This window comes from Megalops cyprinoides, chromosome 2, assembly GCF_013368585.1.
Source record: "Megalops cyprinoides isolate fMegCyp1 chromosome 2, fMegCyp1.pri, whole genome shotgun sequence".
NCBI lineage: Eukaryota > Metazoa > Chordata > Actinopteri > Elopiformes > Megalopidae > Megalops > Megalops cyprinoides.
The window spans coordinates 51,247,185-51,264,856 of record NC_050584.1 but is presented as its reverse complement, the minus strand read 5'-3'; the positions used below and the strand labels follow the sequence as shown (position 1 = coordinate 51,264,856).

Genomic DNA, 17,672 nt, shown 5'->3' with positions numbered 1-17,672 from the left:
AACTAGTAGATAGGTAGCTATATAGATAATATGTAGCTAGTATTTTACTGTGATTGAAATAAGAAAGTTTCAGTGCTATGCTTGTTCTGTATATTCATCCACAACGATTTGTAGATAGTAAATGCTAATAATAATTGGTTTAGTTATGGTCTGTTGATTAAAGTTAGCTGTTGTCAATTAAGCTTGAAAAACAATGCAACCTGCGGTAAGAACAATCTGTCATTTTCAGTGGATCAAAATCAAAACATTTTAATGTGTACGTGAATGTATATGTGTTGATTTCTATCCATTGAAATGTGTTGATTTCTACCCATTGAAATGTTAGACAACAGTGTCAAAAAGCAGCGGTTAAAACAATATCATAGTAATCGTCCTCAATACCTGGCAGTACTGCTGCGTATGTCTATCTGTGGTCTGCTGGAGTGCTCTCTCCACAGACCCACAGAAACATACGTCTGGCTGTACGAGCAAATGTGGAATGAGCAGGGGTATGTTTACTTCCAGAGATTTCAGCCAGTCAGGATTCTCCCCTGGGTCACATGCTTCCTGATAGGGTATGTCCTATTCCTCCCGCAGCTTCGGGATTATTTACCTCAAAAAGATTGACAGCGTTTCCTCTGTGATTACAGTCAGTAGGGAATTGTGGCTTTTTGAAATACACTCACATGAAAATGAAACTCAAGCTTTTTTTTTGTCTGTGGAAAGAATGTCAATTTATGTTTCTTTTTTTTCTTTTTAAAGAAATCCCTAGGAAATGTGCAGAGTTTCCACACTAGTTTCTGTGCTCTGTGCTGCTCTCCCCCTCTTGTCTGGATCCCAGCAGTATGTTTTTCATTGTCCTCCTTGCTGCCTTATCCTGGCCCAGCACTCACTTTCTCATACGTCTGCGTTTTTTTTTAATCTGAAAACCTCCAGAACAAAGTATATCATCGACATGTCTTCTCACCGCTTGTTTTCGACAGCTCATATTGCAATGTCATCAGAAAGCTAATGTGAATATCATCTGTGGTAATGCATAGCGCATACAGTCAGCCTACTAGCACAATTTACAGCACACAGTGTTGTCTTAAAAAAGGGAAGCTCTTCACATGTTGGGTGCATGTTCATTTCAGGTCAATGATACTAAAGGAATGAGGAGTCTTCAGAAAAGAAGGTACTTAAAAATAGTTTAATTTGGTATGCGGCAATGTATGGGATGGCAGAGCTGGGCTTGGATTCCACCTCCTGTCAGCTAGCTGTCAGTCTCCACAGGGGGTGAGGGAGGGCTAGTTTGTGACTAAACGTCATATACAGAGCACATACAGAATGTACAAATTCACCAGGGATAAATAAAAAAGGGGGCAAGACTATATCCATTATAAATAGATCGATAAATAACAGGGCAGAGGGCAGGGGGGATAAGAACGTACAGCTCAAGCAGAATCAGACTTCTTAAATTAACTTACAGATGAAGCCAAAATATATTTACATATCAAAGCGAGCATTGTGTTTTTTTTTTACACAATGAGAAGCTCATTATTTTTCCCCTCAGGTGATTTCCTTTTGTGCTTTTGGAGAATGATCGTGGGACACATACAGTAACACTACCATATTGTCTGTAATAGGAGAGGCCTTTCGAGTCCTTTGTGTGGAACAGCAGGCTTGTTATGCGAGGGGAGTCGTGCAGTGACAGCCACCTGTGTGTCGGTTAGCGTCTGTCCACCGACAGCCTCGGGGACGCTTTTGGTTTGTCCGTCGCTGACCCGACGCGACTCGGGGCATTGTGGGACACGCAGCAGTCCCGTCCCTGTGTCCTCCCTCCCTTCCAGGCCTCTACAGCGCAGCGGACGATGGAAGGGTGATGAGGCAAGTCTGCCTGTGCTGTTCAGATAGGGCGTGTGACAAGACGGGGCAGGGCTGAGAGTTTGAAGGGGAAGCCATGGGGGTTTGGCGGGGTTTAGGGGCATGATCTGGGGCGGGAGGGGTTCCAGCCCGCCTGTTTCTCAGTCAATGGGTCGAATCATCATGCGCACGGACTTTAGGGAGTAGAAGCCGCCGCCGTAGTCGGCCCAGAAGATCCCGTCCTGGAACTTGCTGCGGTAGACTCCGCCCGAGTACCACACCCCGTTCAGGTTGGTCTGCCCGCAGGCGTTGTACCACCAGCCTCCCTTGTGGAAGTGCGCGCAGTTACCTACGGGATGAAATGGTGGGAAACCCATTCAAACTGAAAGGCCCAAGAGCTTTTCTCGGAGATGATAGCATCTGAAAACGGATCAGCGTTGCGCAAACCTGACCCGTGGGTCTGTGCAGGCAGGTTGAGAGAGCCATGCTCTTACCTGAAAAGGCGTCCTTGTCCCGGTCCAGCGTAGTGAACTGCTTGCCGTTGTGGCTGCTCAGCGAGTCTCCAGCGTTGCCCTGGTAGGTGCCCAGGCGTATCCTGTAGGACTCGCTCTCGGGCTCCAGGTGGAAGCTGCTGTACTCGGCGTAGACCTTCTTCCCCACCCAGTCCTCCAGCTCCACCAGCAGACGGTAGTCCCCCTGCTTGCCCAGGAGGTAGATGTTCTCCAGGCCCAGCCAGTACTCGCTGTCTATGTTGCCAAACCCTTTCTGGAAGGACAAACCAAGGGGAGCTAAAGTTACTGCATTAAAATAACACATTAAGTAGTAACAACTTTGACAATGTGTTTCCAGCACTTCTTGTGGTTTGTTTAAACATGTTCGCTTTCACTTCAAGGTTGTTTTAACTGACTTTGGTGCTGCTGTTGGCAGTTAGCCCCCCCCCCCCCCCCCCCCCCCCCTTCCCCCTTATCAAATATGATGAGGAAAAAACAGAGTACTTTGCATTATTTTAGCATTTCCTGCAGCCCCCTTGTCAGATTCAGGCTGGCTAGATCTGAGTGCGGGCAGATATACTGACACTGCACATTAATGCTATGCACTGCTGTGGGTGATGGTGGATGTGTAATCGTTCGGGGATGAAAGCCATTATGTTTTGTGTGTGTGTGTGTGTGAGAGAGAGAGAGATTTTCATGCTTGATTCTGGAGTTATAATTTCCAGCTTTTTTTAATTTAGATCTTCTAAATTCTTCTGTCAGTTACGTTCCCTCTTTCTCAGGAAATATTTAGAAATCAAGGCTTTTGAAGCTGGTTTGTGTAACAATTGCCAAGTTGTGGGTTTAAAGTAGACACCATTCAGCTAGTGGATAGGGTCCCATGGTCGCTGTGCAAGCAAAACAAATGAAGTCACACTGAAAGGACAAACCGAGTATAGAATACTCTGATTTTGTGCCAGGCTGCTGGGCTCAGAGACGAATGTGCCCCGGCTGGAAGCAGGTAATGTGCCGTAGTGAAATGATCTGAATTTGAGTTTGGGTTTGGCGCTCTAAGGCCTCTTTGAGGAGCACCGAGTAGTTGATCCCTTGACTCCTGTGGTCTGGTGGGCAGCGAGGCTGACCGCTGCTGTCCTTCACACAGAGAGGAGTGTATTACCCTTCTGTAGGGTCTGAGGGGCAGTGAGCTGGTTAGATAGACACTGAGCACAGAGGTTAGGAACAGTGCCCACAGCGTTTGGTGCCCGTTTGGTGGTCTCCTCCGCCTCTTATTCTCAGACTCCACTTTCAGAGATGGACAGTATTTGTCAGATTTCTCCACCTTAAAAATAAAAAGCGTGCAGAGCAAACTCTTCAGATTCCTGGGTGGTTTTCTAACCGCAGCGAACGTTAGATTATCGCTATTGGTTGTATTATTATTGTTTACACGTTGTGTAACAAGCCTCAATTAGTGGTGGGCCGGCTTGCCTGCTGGTCATAAGGCACTCGGGCTGCGCAGCCTGGGGTTTCTGATTGTGGTTTCGGCTGTGGAGAATGGCTGTATTTTCTTTGGCCTCCCCCGCCGGCGAGAGGGGAGAGCTGGAGAGCAGAGATTTAAATTTCAGATGGCCGAGCCACGGGGCTCCAATCAGACGCAGTGAGGAGCCCAGCACGGCTCTCTGTGTCGGCGGGGCTCTTCACCGGGTGTTATGAAAATCCCATCATCTCTCCGCTCCTCTCTCCTGTGTATATACAATGGGTCTTCGCCTCTGTGTGGATCCGCCGCAGCCCACAGACAGCTGGTTTGGAGAGGTAACACAGAGATGAGGGGCACTTCCTGTCCTGTTACATGCCGCACCGCCTGGACTTTCCCCGGGGGCTCAGGTTTCATGTCTTGCCGAGGCTTGGTTTTCACGAAACGATGGGATTTTTGCTAAATGGTTTCAGGATGTGCTGACGCGGCACAGTTATATAAGCGGAGACACGAGATGGGTTTTTTTTTTTTTTTTTAACGGTTTCTAAAAATAGCTCAATGGCTCACAGCGTGGTGGTGTTTTTGCTAATTGGGTGGACTGACAGCCAACTGTACTGAGACCATCTCCAGTGCAGGGTGTGCTAGGGCTATATTCTGACAGAGGTGTCATTGTGTAAAAATCGTAGGTGTGAACCACTAGCTGAATGTCGGCCCGGTGTGAAACGTTGCCGTTGGTCTCTGTCAATTCAAGCAGAAGTCCTAATTAAAATAACACCAGGGGTTGGTGCCCCTGCTCTACCTTGTAGTTCTCCCAGTTCCTAAAGAAGTTGACAGAGCCGTCCTTCCTCCTTTGAAAGACTGTCCAGCCGCCGTTGTCCAGGCCGTGCTCGCACCACGCCTGAATGAGCTGCTCGGTGCCGTCCACCTTCAGCAGGTACATCCCGCTGGTGGTGTGCCCCGCCTGCCGCACTTGGTAGCAGTCCCGGAACGGCCCTGCGGACAGTGGGGAGAGAGCGGTTATCTGCTGGCTCGGCTGTGCTGCCATGCGTTGTCAGTTTCCCGGTTTATTTTCTTTGAGACTTTGATTAAATTCAGCTCTAAATTCATGAAGCTCAGTCTGTACTCGTCCAAGGTTGAGGTCGCAGCCTCTGTCTGAGGCTCACGTGTATGCAGTGTCATCTCTTGCTGAGCTTTACATCTCCTCCTGTGAAAGACCTCTAACGGTGCTCTAACACTGAGCAACCTCACAGAATAAAACGCTGGGGCCATTGGAACAGCTGTGTTCAGCCAGGAATGATTGTTTTATTTTCCATTTTGGGTTAGAATGCTACATTTTGAGCCCTCGTGAAGAAAGGCTTTGTGAGCCCAGACTGCGAGGCTGAGGAAGGATGGTTTTCTCAGCTGGGGACACACAGAGTTCCTGTAATGGGTCTTGCAGACACCTGAAATGTAACTGCCAAGGTTTTATTTTTCTTGTAACGCTACGTCTACATTTAACCGACTTGTATATCGCTATAGTGAGAGAGCGAGCAGTGATTAAACAAAGGGGTAAATAAGAGCGGGTTTTTTTCTTTTTTCAGGGACTTTGCTTGCACAAATTATGGGACAGCCTAATGTATTTAGGTAAACCGGCCTGGGACCTCTGCTATTTGTGGTCTGTGAAACCAACCCAGAAAGTGTAGCCTGCTGGGTTTAATTCTGCCCTACATGAGATAAACGATCCTCACGCTTTAGTGCTCACAGCAGGATGAAAACCCCAACTCTTATTTTTCTTGGTTCCAGCCGAACGGAAAGTGTCAAGAATTCCAGTTGATGAGTAGAATTGCGTGGGCTGTTTTCGATTTCTCATTCAAATTCAGACGCTCAGATTTTTATTTCCACCTACAGCTATTAAATATCTTGTGAGCAGAAGAGAGAACTCCAACTATTCACTCCAGCCAAAGAATACAGATCTTAAGCCTGCCTATGAAGCATGTCACCTTGAGTATCTTGTGCCTGATAATAAAGAACATCAGAGATGTCTGTCACTAAGGTCAGTCGGGTTGTGTGCGTTCGCGGTATTTGGTCGATACCATTCAACTCCTTGAAAAGCCAATATCTGGTAAATGAAATCAGCTGGCTTTGTTATGATCTGAGGAAAGAAGCGTGGACAGGAGTGGACTCCTGCTTCAGTCTGTGTGAGGGCTTTGTTTGATTTGGGGAATACTCTAGAATCCAAAGTGCCCTCAGCACGCAAAGGTGCAGTGATCTCACAGTGATCTGCTCCTCTTTCACCCAAACATGCTGGCAGCGTCGCTTTCGCGGTGGCCAAATTTCCATCCCTCATCGCAGACCCGCCAGAAATCTCACTGTTGGACGTTATTACTCTAATTCGCTAACTCTGTGCCTTTTCCTCTGTGGTCATTTTTTAAAAATATATCCTCTCAGGTTCTCATTCCTGAGTCCTAACAGTATTTCCGTGTAAGTAACAGAAAATATGCAATGTTACAAAAAGTGTATATTACGTTACTTTTAAAACAGTTTTAAAATGTTGCACATGTTGGGTGCCATGTCTTCCACGACTATTACAATCAGTACCCAAGGTATAAACAAAATTCAAATCTGATAGAATGAATTTCATTCGGTTAAAATCTGCTGTGTCTGGACCGCAGGAACCCCTACCATACTCATCTGGAATCATTCATTTTTTTGTTTATTCTGTTTCTAGCAGGCAGGTTTTCCTGTGATTAGCTAATAGGAGTCTTCCGCTGCATGTTTTTAACATCTAGTCTTGAAAGAATTACAATTCACTTGCAAAAAGCATGAAGAGTATGCTGAAATATGTGTGGTGTTTAAAAAAACAGTGGATGTCAGCCCTGTGAAAAACCCCTCTGTTGTTAATGTTTAATAATAATAATTGTTAAATAATAATAATATTAAATAATTATTAAATTAATTATTAAATAATAATAATTTCACGGTCTGAACAGTCCCTTGTCATTCACAGGATGGTTAATGGGAAGTAGATTAAAGACGGAGGGACATTTGGAAAAATTTAAGATGGCTGACAGGTCCCGTAGTCAGGGGAGACTGATAGTCGATGATGAAAAGCTAGTGACAGGTAGAATCTGAGCGTACCAGTTTAAAATGCTGTACATGGCGCTGCTCACATTCAAATTCCCATTACCCAGGCAGTAATCCGGCTGCCATATGGGGAGCAAAACTCAATTCCTTAATATATAACAGGTGAGTGATGCTATGAATAAATTATCGCTGCAGCTGAATACCAGCAAACCCCCTCTTCTGCTCTTTGCTAAAAATGTCAGATCTAACGAAAACATCTTGTCCAAATTTATTTTGCTTTTTTGGAAAGCGTTACGACCTTGCAAATCGGTTTCACGGTGAAACACACTTGCTTCAATGTCTCATTATTTTTGTGGATTTCTGGTTAAGAACACTTGCCAGAGAAAAGAACACTTGTGTGGGTTATAACGTGCTGTATTCATCTATTCTTTTTCTCATGAAAGTCTGTATAGTTTGCATTTGCCATTGAATACGCTTTGGGCACTCAACCAAATCTCTTGTATGTGATTGTGAGGCAGATCTCAGGAAGATGGTTTTAAGCTCCCCTCAAAGCCCCTCCCCGGTGCAGCGTTTCTGCAGATTCTCAGAAATGGCTCTCACTCAGTTCCACTCATTTGACCTCCCTGTTTTGACGTTTGCGTGCTGTCAGACCACAGTGAAGTTATGGGAATGTGTCAGCTCATTTTTTTTAATGCTCTGCCAAGGAGGAGCCAACTGGGTTCACGAATTGGATTACACCAGGCATATCTGGAAATAATACGAAGAAATGCCTTTTCTATATACAAAGAATTCGTTTGAGATAAGGAGATTAGTGCCCGTGTTCACCAATAATGGATCTGTCTCGGTCAGGGTTTTTTTGGCCGCCTTACCGTCTGAGCTAAGGGTGCCCTGGGGCGGCGGGGGGAAACCCAGGGGGCTGGCGGTGGGCGAGGAGTCCATCCGGGAGCCGCGGGGGAAGGCGCGGTTGTGGTCCCGCTGGATCTCGTTGGTGAAGCGGTTGTTGATGGGGATGTTCTCCGGCACCACCTGCACCAGCGGCGGCACCACGGGCAGGTCCTGGCGGCTGTAGGTGCGCAGGCACTGCTCCTCCAGCGCGCTGATGAGCACCGACTGGTTGTTGACCAGGCCGGCGAGCGCGGCGTAGCGCACCTCCAGCTCCTTGTAGCGTGCGGCCAGGCGCAGCATCTCGGAGGTGACGTTGAGGATGCGGTTCTCCAGCTGGGCCAGCTCCAGCGCGTTGTCGCGCTTGCGGATGATCTCGTGCAGCAGCTGCATGTAGAGCTGCGTCACGCGCGAGTTCATGTTGCGGCTCTCCTTGCGCAGCAGCTTCATCTCGTTCACCATGTTGCCGTCCACGTCCACCACCAGCTGCAACATCTCGATCTCGCGCCGCTGCTTGGACAGCACCTCCCGCACGTCGGCGATGTCCATGCGCGTCACCCGGTCCTTGTCGGGCTCCGGGCCCGTGGCGCTGGCGCAGATGGGGCCCGTGATCTTCTGCTGCGGGACGAGGAAGGTGTAGGAGCACTTCTTGGCGTCCTCGTCGGGCGACCTCCGCCTCCGCAGCGAGGAGTCCCCCGTCCGGCAGTCCCCCACGCCCCAGGTGCAGAGACACAGCATGGCACACAAGCTCCACGTCACAGACCTCATGGCTGCTGTGTCTGCTGCTTCTGCTGCTGCTCTTGATGCTGCTGCCGCTGCTAGCAGCTCTGCCTTGTCACAGCGTTCGGGAAGCTAATTCACTTTGTGCTAACCTGAAATTGAGAGAGAGAGTCAGTCAGCTCATCATGTATTCCGTCCCTTTCTTCACCTTCACCTTCTTCAAGAGTTAATGTCCGTAGACTAAAGATGTTGGCAAAAGAGCTGTGCTGTCTACAGTCACAGGCTGAGGAAATGAGAAATGATTGCAACAATCTATGTGCCGAGTGTTTTACCTCAGATGCTAAGCCCCGACTGAATCAGACTGGAAAAGAAAAACTTTCATCATTGCATTGTGCCAGATCAGAAATCCATTAGCGTGTAGTTGCCTTATTAATTGTTATAACTCTGTTTTTCTTGGAACAATTTCTACAGCACATTGGGGCTTTTGCATGTCCGGTGAAGACATACAGCAAGTCTTGATGCGTTAACTGTTCTCTCAGACACTGCCTCTGAAAATCCAGAGCTCCAGGCTGGAGACACAAACAGGTCAGAGGAGTGGGGCTCCCGTTCAGGTAGGGGACCTTTCTCTGGCCTCAGTGGTCTCTTTATGCCCTGCTGGACTGGTGAGCGTCAACCGAGACACATTTCCTAAACAAGCAACTTCTGGCATGGCAATCCACTTAGTGCTGTCTACAAAGATCAGCAGTCACTGATGTAAACTACTGAAAGATCCCCTTTTGTTCAGGGGACCACTTTTATATTTTCACGAAAAACACACCAAATAAAGCGTTAAAAGTCAGATTCCCGCGAGATAAACTACCTATTTTGTTTGTATATCTTCATGGATGATTCTAGTCCTTCTGAGAAAAATGTGGTGTCTACCTTTGGAGCGCCTCGAGCATGCTCAGTAATCCCAAGGATCACCTTTCTGTCCATGTGGAGTCTGTTTCTCATCATCACCTTTTGCAGTGTGCCCCACTTTTCACACTGGCCTCTCTGCCGAGAGGGCTCCACCACGCCCGGCTCCCAGTATTTCACTCTCCTCTGCAGGCCTAGAGCCCCCGTCGCACACTGCATTAGGGTCCCACACAATAAATATCCCCCGGCGCAACTCATGCTCGGATGTCACAGTTCCATCACTACACAGAATATCCACTCTTACTAGCCACAGTGAACTCAGTTCACAGGAGCGACAAATAAGAACCGACGTGAGAAGAGAAGCATTTTTTGAATCTGAAGTGCGAGTCAGCGTAGTGTAGATGAATCATTTCTCACTGTGTCACTGTGTGGACAGGAGCTGTCTGCCAGGCCCTTGACTTGTGACTGGAGTAATCTGGATGCTTCAGCACCCTCCGCTCAGCCAGTTTATGGTGCTCATTTCTGTGGAGAAAAAAAATCAAACCACCTACATGGGTCCTTTGGAATTTATGGCCATCCCTGCGATGGGTTATTATGGTCTGTACTGTAATCATGAATTAAACAGCGCGGAGATGGGTCTGAATCACAGGAGCTGCAAGGCCGGGTGGAGAGAATAACAAAACCGGAGCTGGGAAAGTGGGTCAAACAGAAATAATCCTCTTGGCTCCCCTGAAGAACATGGAGCCTGGTGCAAAGTTATTTCATGGGAGAGCATAATTCATGTGTCGGCGCCAGCCTTTGTATTGATGTAATTGTTGTGCCACCTCCTTTTGGAGCCGAGATTCCAGGCTCAAGCAAATTATCTCTGACAGTGTACCAAATGGAAATGGACACGGGTGTCAAAATCTGAATGTCAAAAAAAAGAGAACGAAATTGGGACAACTTTTCTTGAAAAAAAAAAAGTCTGGAACAGTCATTGGAGCAAACACCGTGTGTATTCCTAACAGATGGTGCGCACCAGCTAGAGCCAACGGAAAACAAGCCGAAGTAGGATGGAATGGGGGAAGGGGGTAGGCCTCTCCAGTTCTCTGCCTTACAAGATGGAAAGTGTATTACATTAGTCTTTATAAGTATACAACTGGGGTGCCGGACTGCTAATGGTTATTAATAGTTTGGTGACATATCTATTTGGCTTAGGCCTTCATCCTCAGTGTATATTCTGAGATTTATTTATTCAGAGGGCTTGTTATTGGAGCAGTCATCGTAAAGAGCCTTTCACTGGAGTTAGGGAAGTACTGTTCCGCATCGCACACATGATACCTACCCTTCCTGTCTGCCTCACATCGACACATCCCTGTCCAACTGCAAGTAACAAAACTGCGTGTTTGGAGATGCCGTAGTTATTTCAGATTCGCTTTACAGTATCATTAGCACGGCTTATTTTATCAGCGATTAGGATCTGCTGTACCGCAGCAAATCTGTGGGTGTGGAGCTTGGCGGTTTCGCCGGGCTGGAGAGGCTTTTTTGTGCAGCTCCGGGTCCCTTCAAAGCAGAAGAGTTTAAACTGTGAAAGTGATCACAGACACTCGGGCCTGAAGGCCCGCTCTGATCCCTGCCCCAGCTCCAGCTTCAGTCTGTCACTCATCGCCTCCCCGCTCCCTTGCAAACCAGGTTTGCGTGTTCCAGCCCTCGGTGGTCGACGCTGGCCGCGCACCAGTCGAGCATTACCTCATCTGGAACGCGGCGATGTTTGGGGGCTTGTAGAATCGAGGACTCGCGTCTCCTTTTTAGATGCGGTCTGGCGTGATTTAATTACAGGTTTGTCAGAAGTGCGAATCTGGCTGCGTGTTTTTAATTCGCCCCCCCCGTTTCCTGTCGGTGGCGGGTTTGAAGGCTTGCAGAAGGCCGGGGGTTTGAGTGGGAGGAGAAACAGGGTGTAGTACGCACATCTGCAGGGACTTAGATCACAACCGACCACGGTGCCGGGACAGCAGAGCCCGGCTAGAGGGAGCAGCCATGATTCCTCAAGCTGGGCTGGGCTCAGGGAGGACATGGGATAATCACACATCTGCGCTAATGTTACTCAGTCATCGCTTTAGTAGCCAAAACCTTACCAGTCGTGGTTAGAACTAAGACTTCTTTTTTTTTTTTTTAAACGTGCAACATTACTTAGCGTAGACTTTCCAGGAGACCGTGGTTCCACGGTCTGAGTTGGCGAGAAAGCACGATAATAAATGGAAAGCAGACATGGGGCTCGCAGCGGCAGGAAGGGGTTAAAACAAGACCAGATTCCAAGAAACACCGCTTGGTGAAGAGGTCTTCTGTAAATTCTGTAGCAAGCGGCAAGAAAAAAGGGAAGCGTAAATTATGGCCGCGGTCATTGTTCAGAACTGGTGTGGCAAGCAGTGTTCACTCCTCCATCCAAACTGATGGAGGTGTGTGTAAAAGAGCATGCTTTATTGGTGTTGGGAAGAAAGTAGCATTATTTAAGTATGAGTAGGGGGGAAAAAAGAATTGGGGGTGCTCGTCCTTTAATGGCGAAACTGCAATTCCCAGCCTTGTGAATTGAAACCTCTCACATCTGGCCTTCAGGCTTACGCAAGATGAGTCCAAACATCCCGACATATAAAACTCATCCATCATCTTTGGAAAAAAAAAAAAGAACAAAGAGGGGGGATGACACTGTATTCCACCACGTCTAAATCGGTTGTGGAAATGTAAGATCCCTTCATGCATCAGTGAGCGCTGTGAGCAGTGTTAATATACAACCCGACTATGCCACATGCGTTTTACAGCACAACAATGCTTAGTGTTAATGACTGAAGACAGACAATGCCTAGCACATAAACATCTTAACGCCTGGACCCGGGAATCTGAAGTTTAAGACAAAACAACTGCTTTGCTAAGAGTTTCCAAAAATTCATGTTCAGTTTGAGTGGAGGTCCACCGTCCAACTGTCTTACGCATGCAGTGCATGGTAATTTCATCATAAAGCATGATAGAGTCAGAGGAGGGCAGACTTCTGATAGATATGAAGCCACAACACTAAGCCTCCTGGTTCAATTAACAGAAGTCTGACATTATGATGGAGAGTTAAAAGAAAGGTGCAGGGGTGAGGCAGCTGGGTCATCGCAGAAGAGCGCTTGTGCCAGAGGTGTTTGCAATTAAAGTGTTTTTTTTTTTTCTGAAATCCCTGTCTTCTCTTAAATGAGCTGTAGGGGAAATTGATGTTGGCAGATTCATCCGCAGGCGTGTTTCGCTGTGAATTTATGAAGTGAAAAGCCGGCTCTCGTATGGAGCGTAATTGGGACTGGAGCCGTGGCTTGGGAGGACAGGGAGCAAAAGTCCCGCCACAACGGGTTGGCGAAGCGGGGCAAGAGGTGGAAACGGTTCAGAAGACGTGGGCTGCGGGGGGATCGTTACTCCGAACAGCACGAGTCATTGATCTGCCATTCAAAGGGCTCCGAGTCCCACGCGCTTTGCAGCTGTGCAGCACAGGCCAAAAAATCAATCCTACCCCTGCGCCATGAATAATTTTTTTTTCTCCCGCCCCACTGGGGAGGGTAAATTTCCTTCTTGATGCAGGAATTCACCTTCTGAACTTCTGGAAGCCCTTGTAATCAAGATGTGGCCCCCTAAGTCTCCCCTCTTTATCCGATTTCACCCCTGGATCAATTGCTCTTTGTGAGACGGCCGCGCGTGTTTGAGAGACCCCCCCTCGCGGTCTGAATTAGTGCCTGTTGGGCCACCTTCCGAGCCTCAGCTGTGCGCACAGCGAGCTGTGAAACTACCCAGCCCCGCCCGACACAGGAAGGAGTCTGTGCGCGAAGGCCGCGGCACGAGTCCGCCGTCAGGGTCTGGTACCTTACAGAGAGCCGCTGCGGCGGGGGCCGCTGTACTGGGCCGGTCCCCGTGGACACGCTCGCTCCCTGCGCAGTTCTCTGTCTGAACAAGCCCACCCTTTTAAAGCCTGCACCACAGTCCCCGCGATGGTGCGCCTGCTGTCCCGCCCGCTCACAAGGCTGTTCTTATCTGCGCAGGGGACCCTGTCCTGCGGCCGGGGCTCCGCCTCGCACACGCTTTTTGTCTTTTCAGTCCTGTTCTGAATCGGGTTATAGTTTACATGTCAAGCGCTAAGATTATTCTTTCCCTCTTGCTTATTTATGTGCAGCGGACCCTGCATTAACAAAGTGGGAACTGGGAAAGTCTACATGTTGAGCAAACGGTATCACGGAATTTCGTATGCGCTCTGCGTGTGCAATTGAAAGGATGGTTTGTTAAGGTTCTAAAGAATGTTGTCACTTTACACCAGTAAGAAATAAAATTAGTCTCTCCAGATCTCAGATCAGAGTTTGGCTGATTAAAAGGTGTGTCAGCTATGGCTACGGTTTTGTTTGCTGCCATATTCCGTCCTTTTTTGCTTAACTGTATTAAAGGGGAAATTGCACTTTAATTCAGTTTAGGGTATCTTTGGATATCGATCCTGTTATCTTTGTTGCAGTGGCAGAACCCTGTTGTTTCTGTGGTCTTGTCTGCAAACGCTGGAATTAAACAAAGCTTTATTTTGTCAATTTGTTTAATTGAGTTTGGTCAGAGTGGAACTGTTCAAGATGGCCTCGTCCCTCTAAGATTTCAGCACCAAAAGAAAACACAGGGTGAAAATGCTTAACCGGGAGTCTGTGTTTTGTCAGCTATTGAGTTCTTGGATGTGACCGCAAACAGCCCCTTCAGTGTGCATTCTGCCGAATAATAAGGTGTACTTTATGTTGGAAGGGAAATGTGAAAACCTGTAAGCCATTTTTTTTTCTCTTGAACGATCACTACAAAATTTTTCAGCACATGTTACCAATTATCCTGCTGTGGAGGGGCTTTTTTTTGCTTTTCTGGAGCAAAGGACAAACAATATCCCTGCCTCACTCTCAGTCGGGGCAGTGACGCCTGGTGGACGGAGCGCGGCTCCTCTTAACCGTATCTGATATCGGCATTAACACCGAGTCGATGTATGAATGGGCCGCGGAATGTTCCGGACATGTGTAATGAAAATCCCCTTCCAAGTTCCATTTTTTTTTTTCTCTCCCCATCAGCCGGGTTGAGGCTAATTTTGATTCGCTGAGATTTCTCTTTTCATTAATGAATGCGCGAGGTGATGAATTGCTCCCAGTGTGAGAGAGACAAGGTGCTCCTCTGCTTAGGGTGTCCCGTGTGTGTGTTCCCCGCTGGCCTGCGGTTGAGGAGTGGTCTGCTGCCGCGGGGAGCCTGCGACTGCAGACCTCTGTGTGTCTTTTACAAGCAGGGAGGGTGTGAGGTCCACCACCGCTGGGGTCGCTGGGGATGCCACATGCCTGTCTTAGTAATTATACCGGGGGAAAAAAATAAAAAACCTGGGATGGGGGTTTCCCCTCCGACCTCAGGCCTGTCACACAGGATCACACGCAAACCTCTTATAAATACCCCTGTGGCCAGAGACCTCTCCCTCATCTCCCCACTCGCAAAGGAGGCTTTCTTAAGGTTCCAGCATTGCCCTCTAGTCATTACCGCTTCTCCTTTGAGCCAGCCATAGCTGCTGGAACGAAGGCAGGGCTCTTGCACAGTAATGCTTTTTTCATGCGCAGGTGGAGGTGCAGGTCTGATTGGATATTTATGACTGTAGGGAGCCCCGAGGTCCCCGCAGCAGCGAGCAGGGCAGGAGGAAGTGTCCCTCGCGCGACGCTAACAGGATGTCCCCGCTGTGCTCTGCGTATTCTGGGCCTCTCCTGCCTGAGCTGGGGAAACCACAGTAGCAGAGCGAGTGGAAAGCCCTCCCTGACCTGACTTTAACAAGCCTCGACTCTGACTTGTTCCAGCTGGGGGAGGGGGGACGGGACCTGCCTGCAGTTTCTGGGTGGCATGGATATTCCCATGTGCTCTGCCTTCAGTCACATGGCTCATCTCCCGGTTTGTTTGAAATGGGCTTTTAGCATTTGTCAATCCCAGAGCTGAGGATATTAATGGTATTAGATTGTTTGCTGTGGAAAATTTATTGCCATTTGTCTTGTGTGTGTGTGTGTGTGTGTGTAGATCAGGGCAGTCGGTTTAAGGGCTTCAGGCTGGGCTTTCAGATGACCTGTTTGCCAGAATGCCACTTTGGCACAGAATGGCCTGGAAAAAATGCAACGGTCCGTTCCTGTGACTTCGCACCTTTCATAGGTGTGTTTATGTGTTATTCTTAGTGCTAAATAATCAATATGTGCTTTCATAGGCACTCATAAAATCGCCCTGCAACGGTGGAGCTCTTTACAGTCTGCCCTCATTACTAAGTATACAGCAGAACCTCATCTCTCAGCCTCTGCGGTTATGTTCTGTCCCTCCAAAACTTCTCAAGAAAAACAAATTTATAAGTCCATCCAACCAGGTTGGTCCAAGCAAGTCATTCATCAGCGCTATTTGAGGACAAGCTCAGTACTGGCTGGCTTGAATATATCTCCCAATACTTTCTGCATTGGATCAGCTCCACTCTGCATCACTGTGATTCAAGTGAATATGACTAGGATTTGAGTCATAGTGTCTGGAGTTGCACAGTTAAAAACAGAATAATTAATGCTTTTGTACAATTAATTAACAAAAATATTGGATTGTTTGTAATTGCAACTGATGAAAAAGGTTGAGGTTTTCCTAATATAGCAATGAAAGGCTGTTGATTTAACTTGGCAAAACTGCAAGCAGTATCTGAAACTCACAATATTAACGTTGCTGGCTATAATTACCCATCTCATGATTTGAATATATTCCAATTTAACAACATGTTGATTGATATTTTTCATAAGAACGAAAATTGTGGCATTGTTTTATTCCCGAAAGGGAACTTTATTAATAAGATTCTGGAAGGAACACTAGATTTATTACTGAATGCCGTTACAAAGAACAGTCAGCCAACCAGGATGGAAATTTATCGCTCACTTCTCAAGCATGAATCCAGAGGTAAAAATTATAAAGCTACTGATAAGCAGAAGCGAGGATCCAAGTACTCTTGTGCTGTCCAAGCACCAAATCATTCTTTCTTGTCAGTGTCCCTAAACAAGCTCCGATATGCTTCAGGAATGTTCTGTTTAAAGCCTGCCCTCACTCATCTTTTGTTTTGCCAAGTAAAAAGGAAAAAAAAAAACATCCTTAAGCATGAGAATCAAGGATTTTTATATTTCTGTAAAAAGCAAGAGCGACTGCAAGCCCTTACAGTGACCTGACAGCCAAACCATAAAGATAAAACTTGAGTTCTTCCAGCACGTGCAGCAACCAGCTCTCTGTGATAAAAACGTTGTTTTTCTTCAATTTTGACTTTTGGAGAACAAAACCGTTGCTAAACGTTCCAGTGTGCAGCGTGAGCTGCCCTGTCACGGAACGTCCTGGCTGATTTGGAGGCTCCGCCGCAGCTGCTCGGCACCGCGGAACGGGGCGCAGCTGAACGGTGCGGTAGGAGAGAGAGGGGAGAGGGGAGAGGGAGAGAGAGAGAGAGAGCGAGCAGCGTGTACGAACCTCTGCTGGCGTGTGAGAGTAGCGCAGCCGCGGGCTCTCTGGGCCGGTCCTCACTCTGCCGCTGCAGACACTGCGAGTGCTCTGGGCAGGGCAGGCGCGGGTCGCATGCTGTCACCTGGGTCCTCTCCTCTGGGCGGTGGGGGCGCTGTATCCTCCTGGCTACTGAGTCCAGTGGCGGGGGCCTGCCGGCGAGCTCGTGAGGTGGGCACCGGGGGCTGTGGTTAGGGCATGACTGAGGGGACGGCACACGCAGGGAAACGGCTGCTTTAGGCGACTGAGCCTCTCACGGCTGATCGCTTGAGTTTTTCACAAAGGATGGGGTGGGGTGGGGAGGTGTGGGGTGGGTTGTTGTTTTTTTTTTCGTTTTTTTTCTTCCTCTTCTCTTTTGGAGTGGCCCAGCCCACCTCTGATGTCACCCATGCTAAAAAGGAGACAGAATAACAGAACTCCTCCTAATGTTTCACATCCCTAAAAATTCCTCCCTCTTTTTTGGGGGGGAAAAAAAGAAAGAGAAAAAAAAAAGAAGCTGAACTTGCACAAGGAGGGCCTGTGTGTAGCAAGGGGGGGAGTGTAGGCAGAGGGGACTGTTTTCTTTCTAGGGAGAGTTACAGCTGGGAGCCCTGCATAGGTCACCGCTGGAATCCTGCCGCTGTTGTGCTGTGTGCAGACACACAGACACCCACTGACAGCGTCTTTACCTTCTCACTCACACAAACATGTGTACACATGCACTTACTCACATTCATTGTGTTTGTTTGTTTTTGCCGTTTCCTGTCCTGGAGTCACTCCGAAGTGAGATGTATCAAGTTGTTTGGTTTCAGTCGTTTCATGGCGCAAAA

General features: G+C 48.0%; 2 protein-coding genes across 2 annotated transcripts in view; one reads left to right on the top strand and one right to left on the bottom strand.

Annotated features, from left to right (window-relative positions):
• ralgps2 (Ral GEF with PH domain and SH3 binding motif 2) overlaps positions 1-17,672 on the top strand; it is a 57,995-nt gene that overhangs the window by 27,532 nt on the left and 12,791 nt on the right. The window lies entirely within an intron of this gene.
• On the bottom strand, positions 1,102-17,132 carry angptl1a (angiopoietin-like 1a). Its single transcript, XM_036518071.1, has 5 exons — positions 16,834-17,132; positions 7,695-8,579; positions 4,562-4,755; positions 2,316-2,586; positions 1,102-2,170 (listed from the first exon to the last, which is right to left on the bottom strand). The coding sequence occupies exons 2-5, from the start codon at positions 8,473-8,475 to the stop codon at positions 1,983-1,985; spliced, it is 1,434 nt and encodes a 477-aa protein (XP_036373964.1). The 5' UTR covers positions 8,476-8,579; positions 16,834-17,132; the 3' UTR covers positions 1,102-1,982.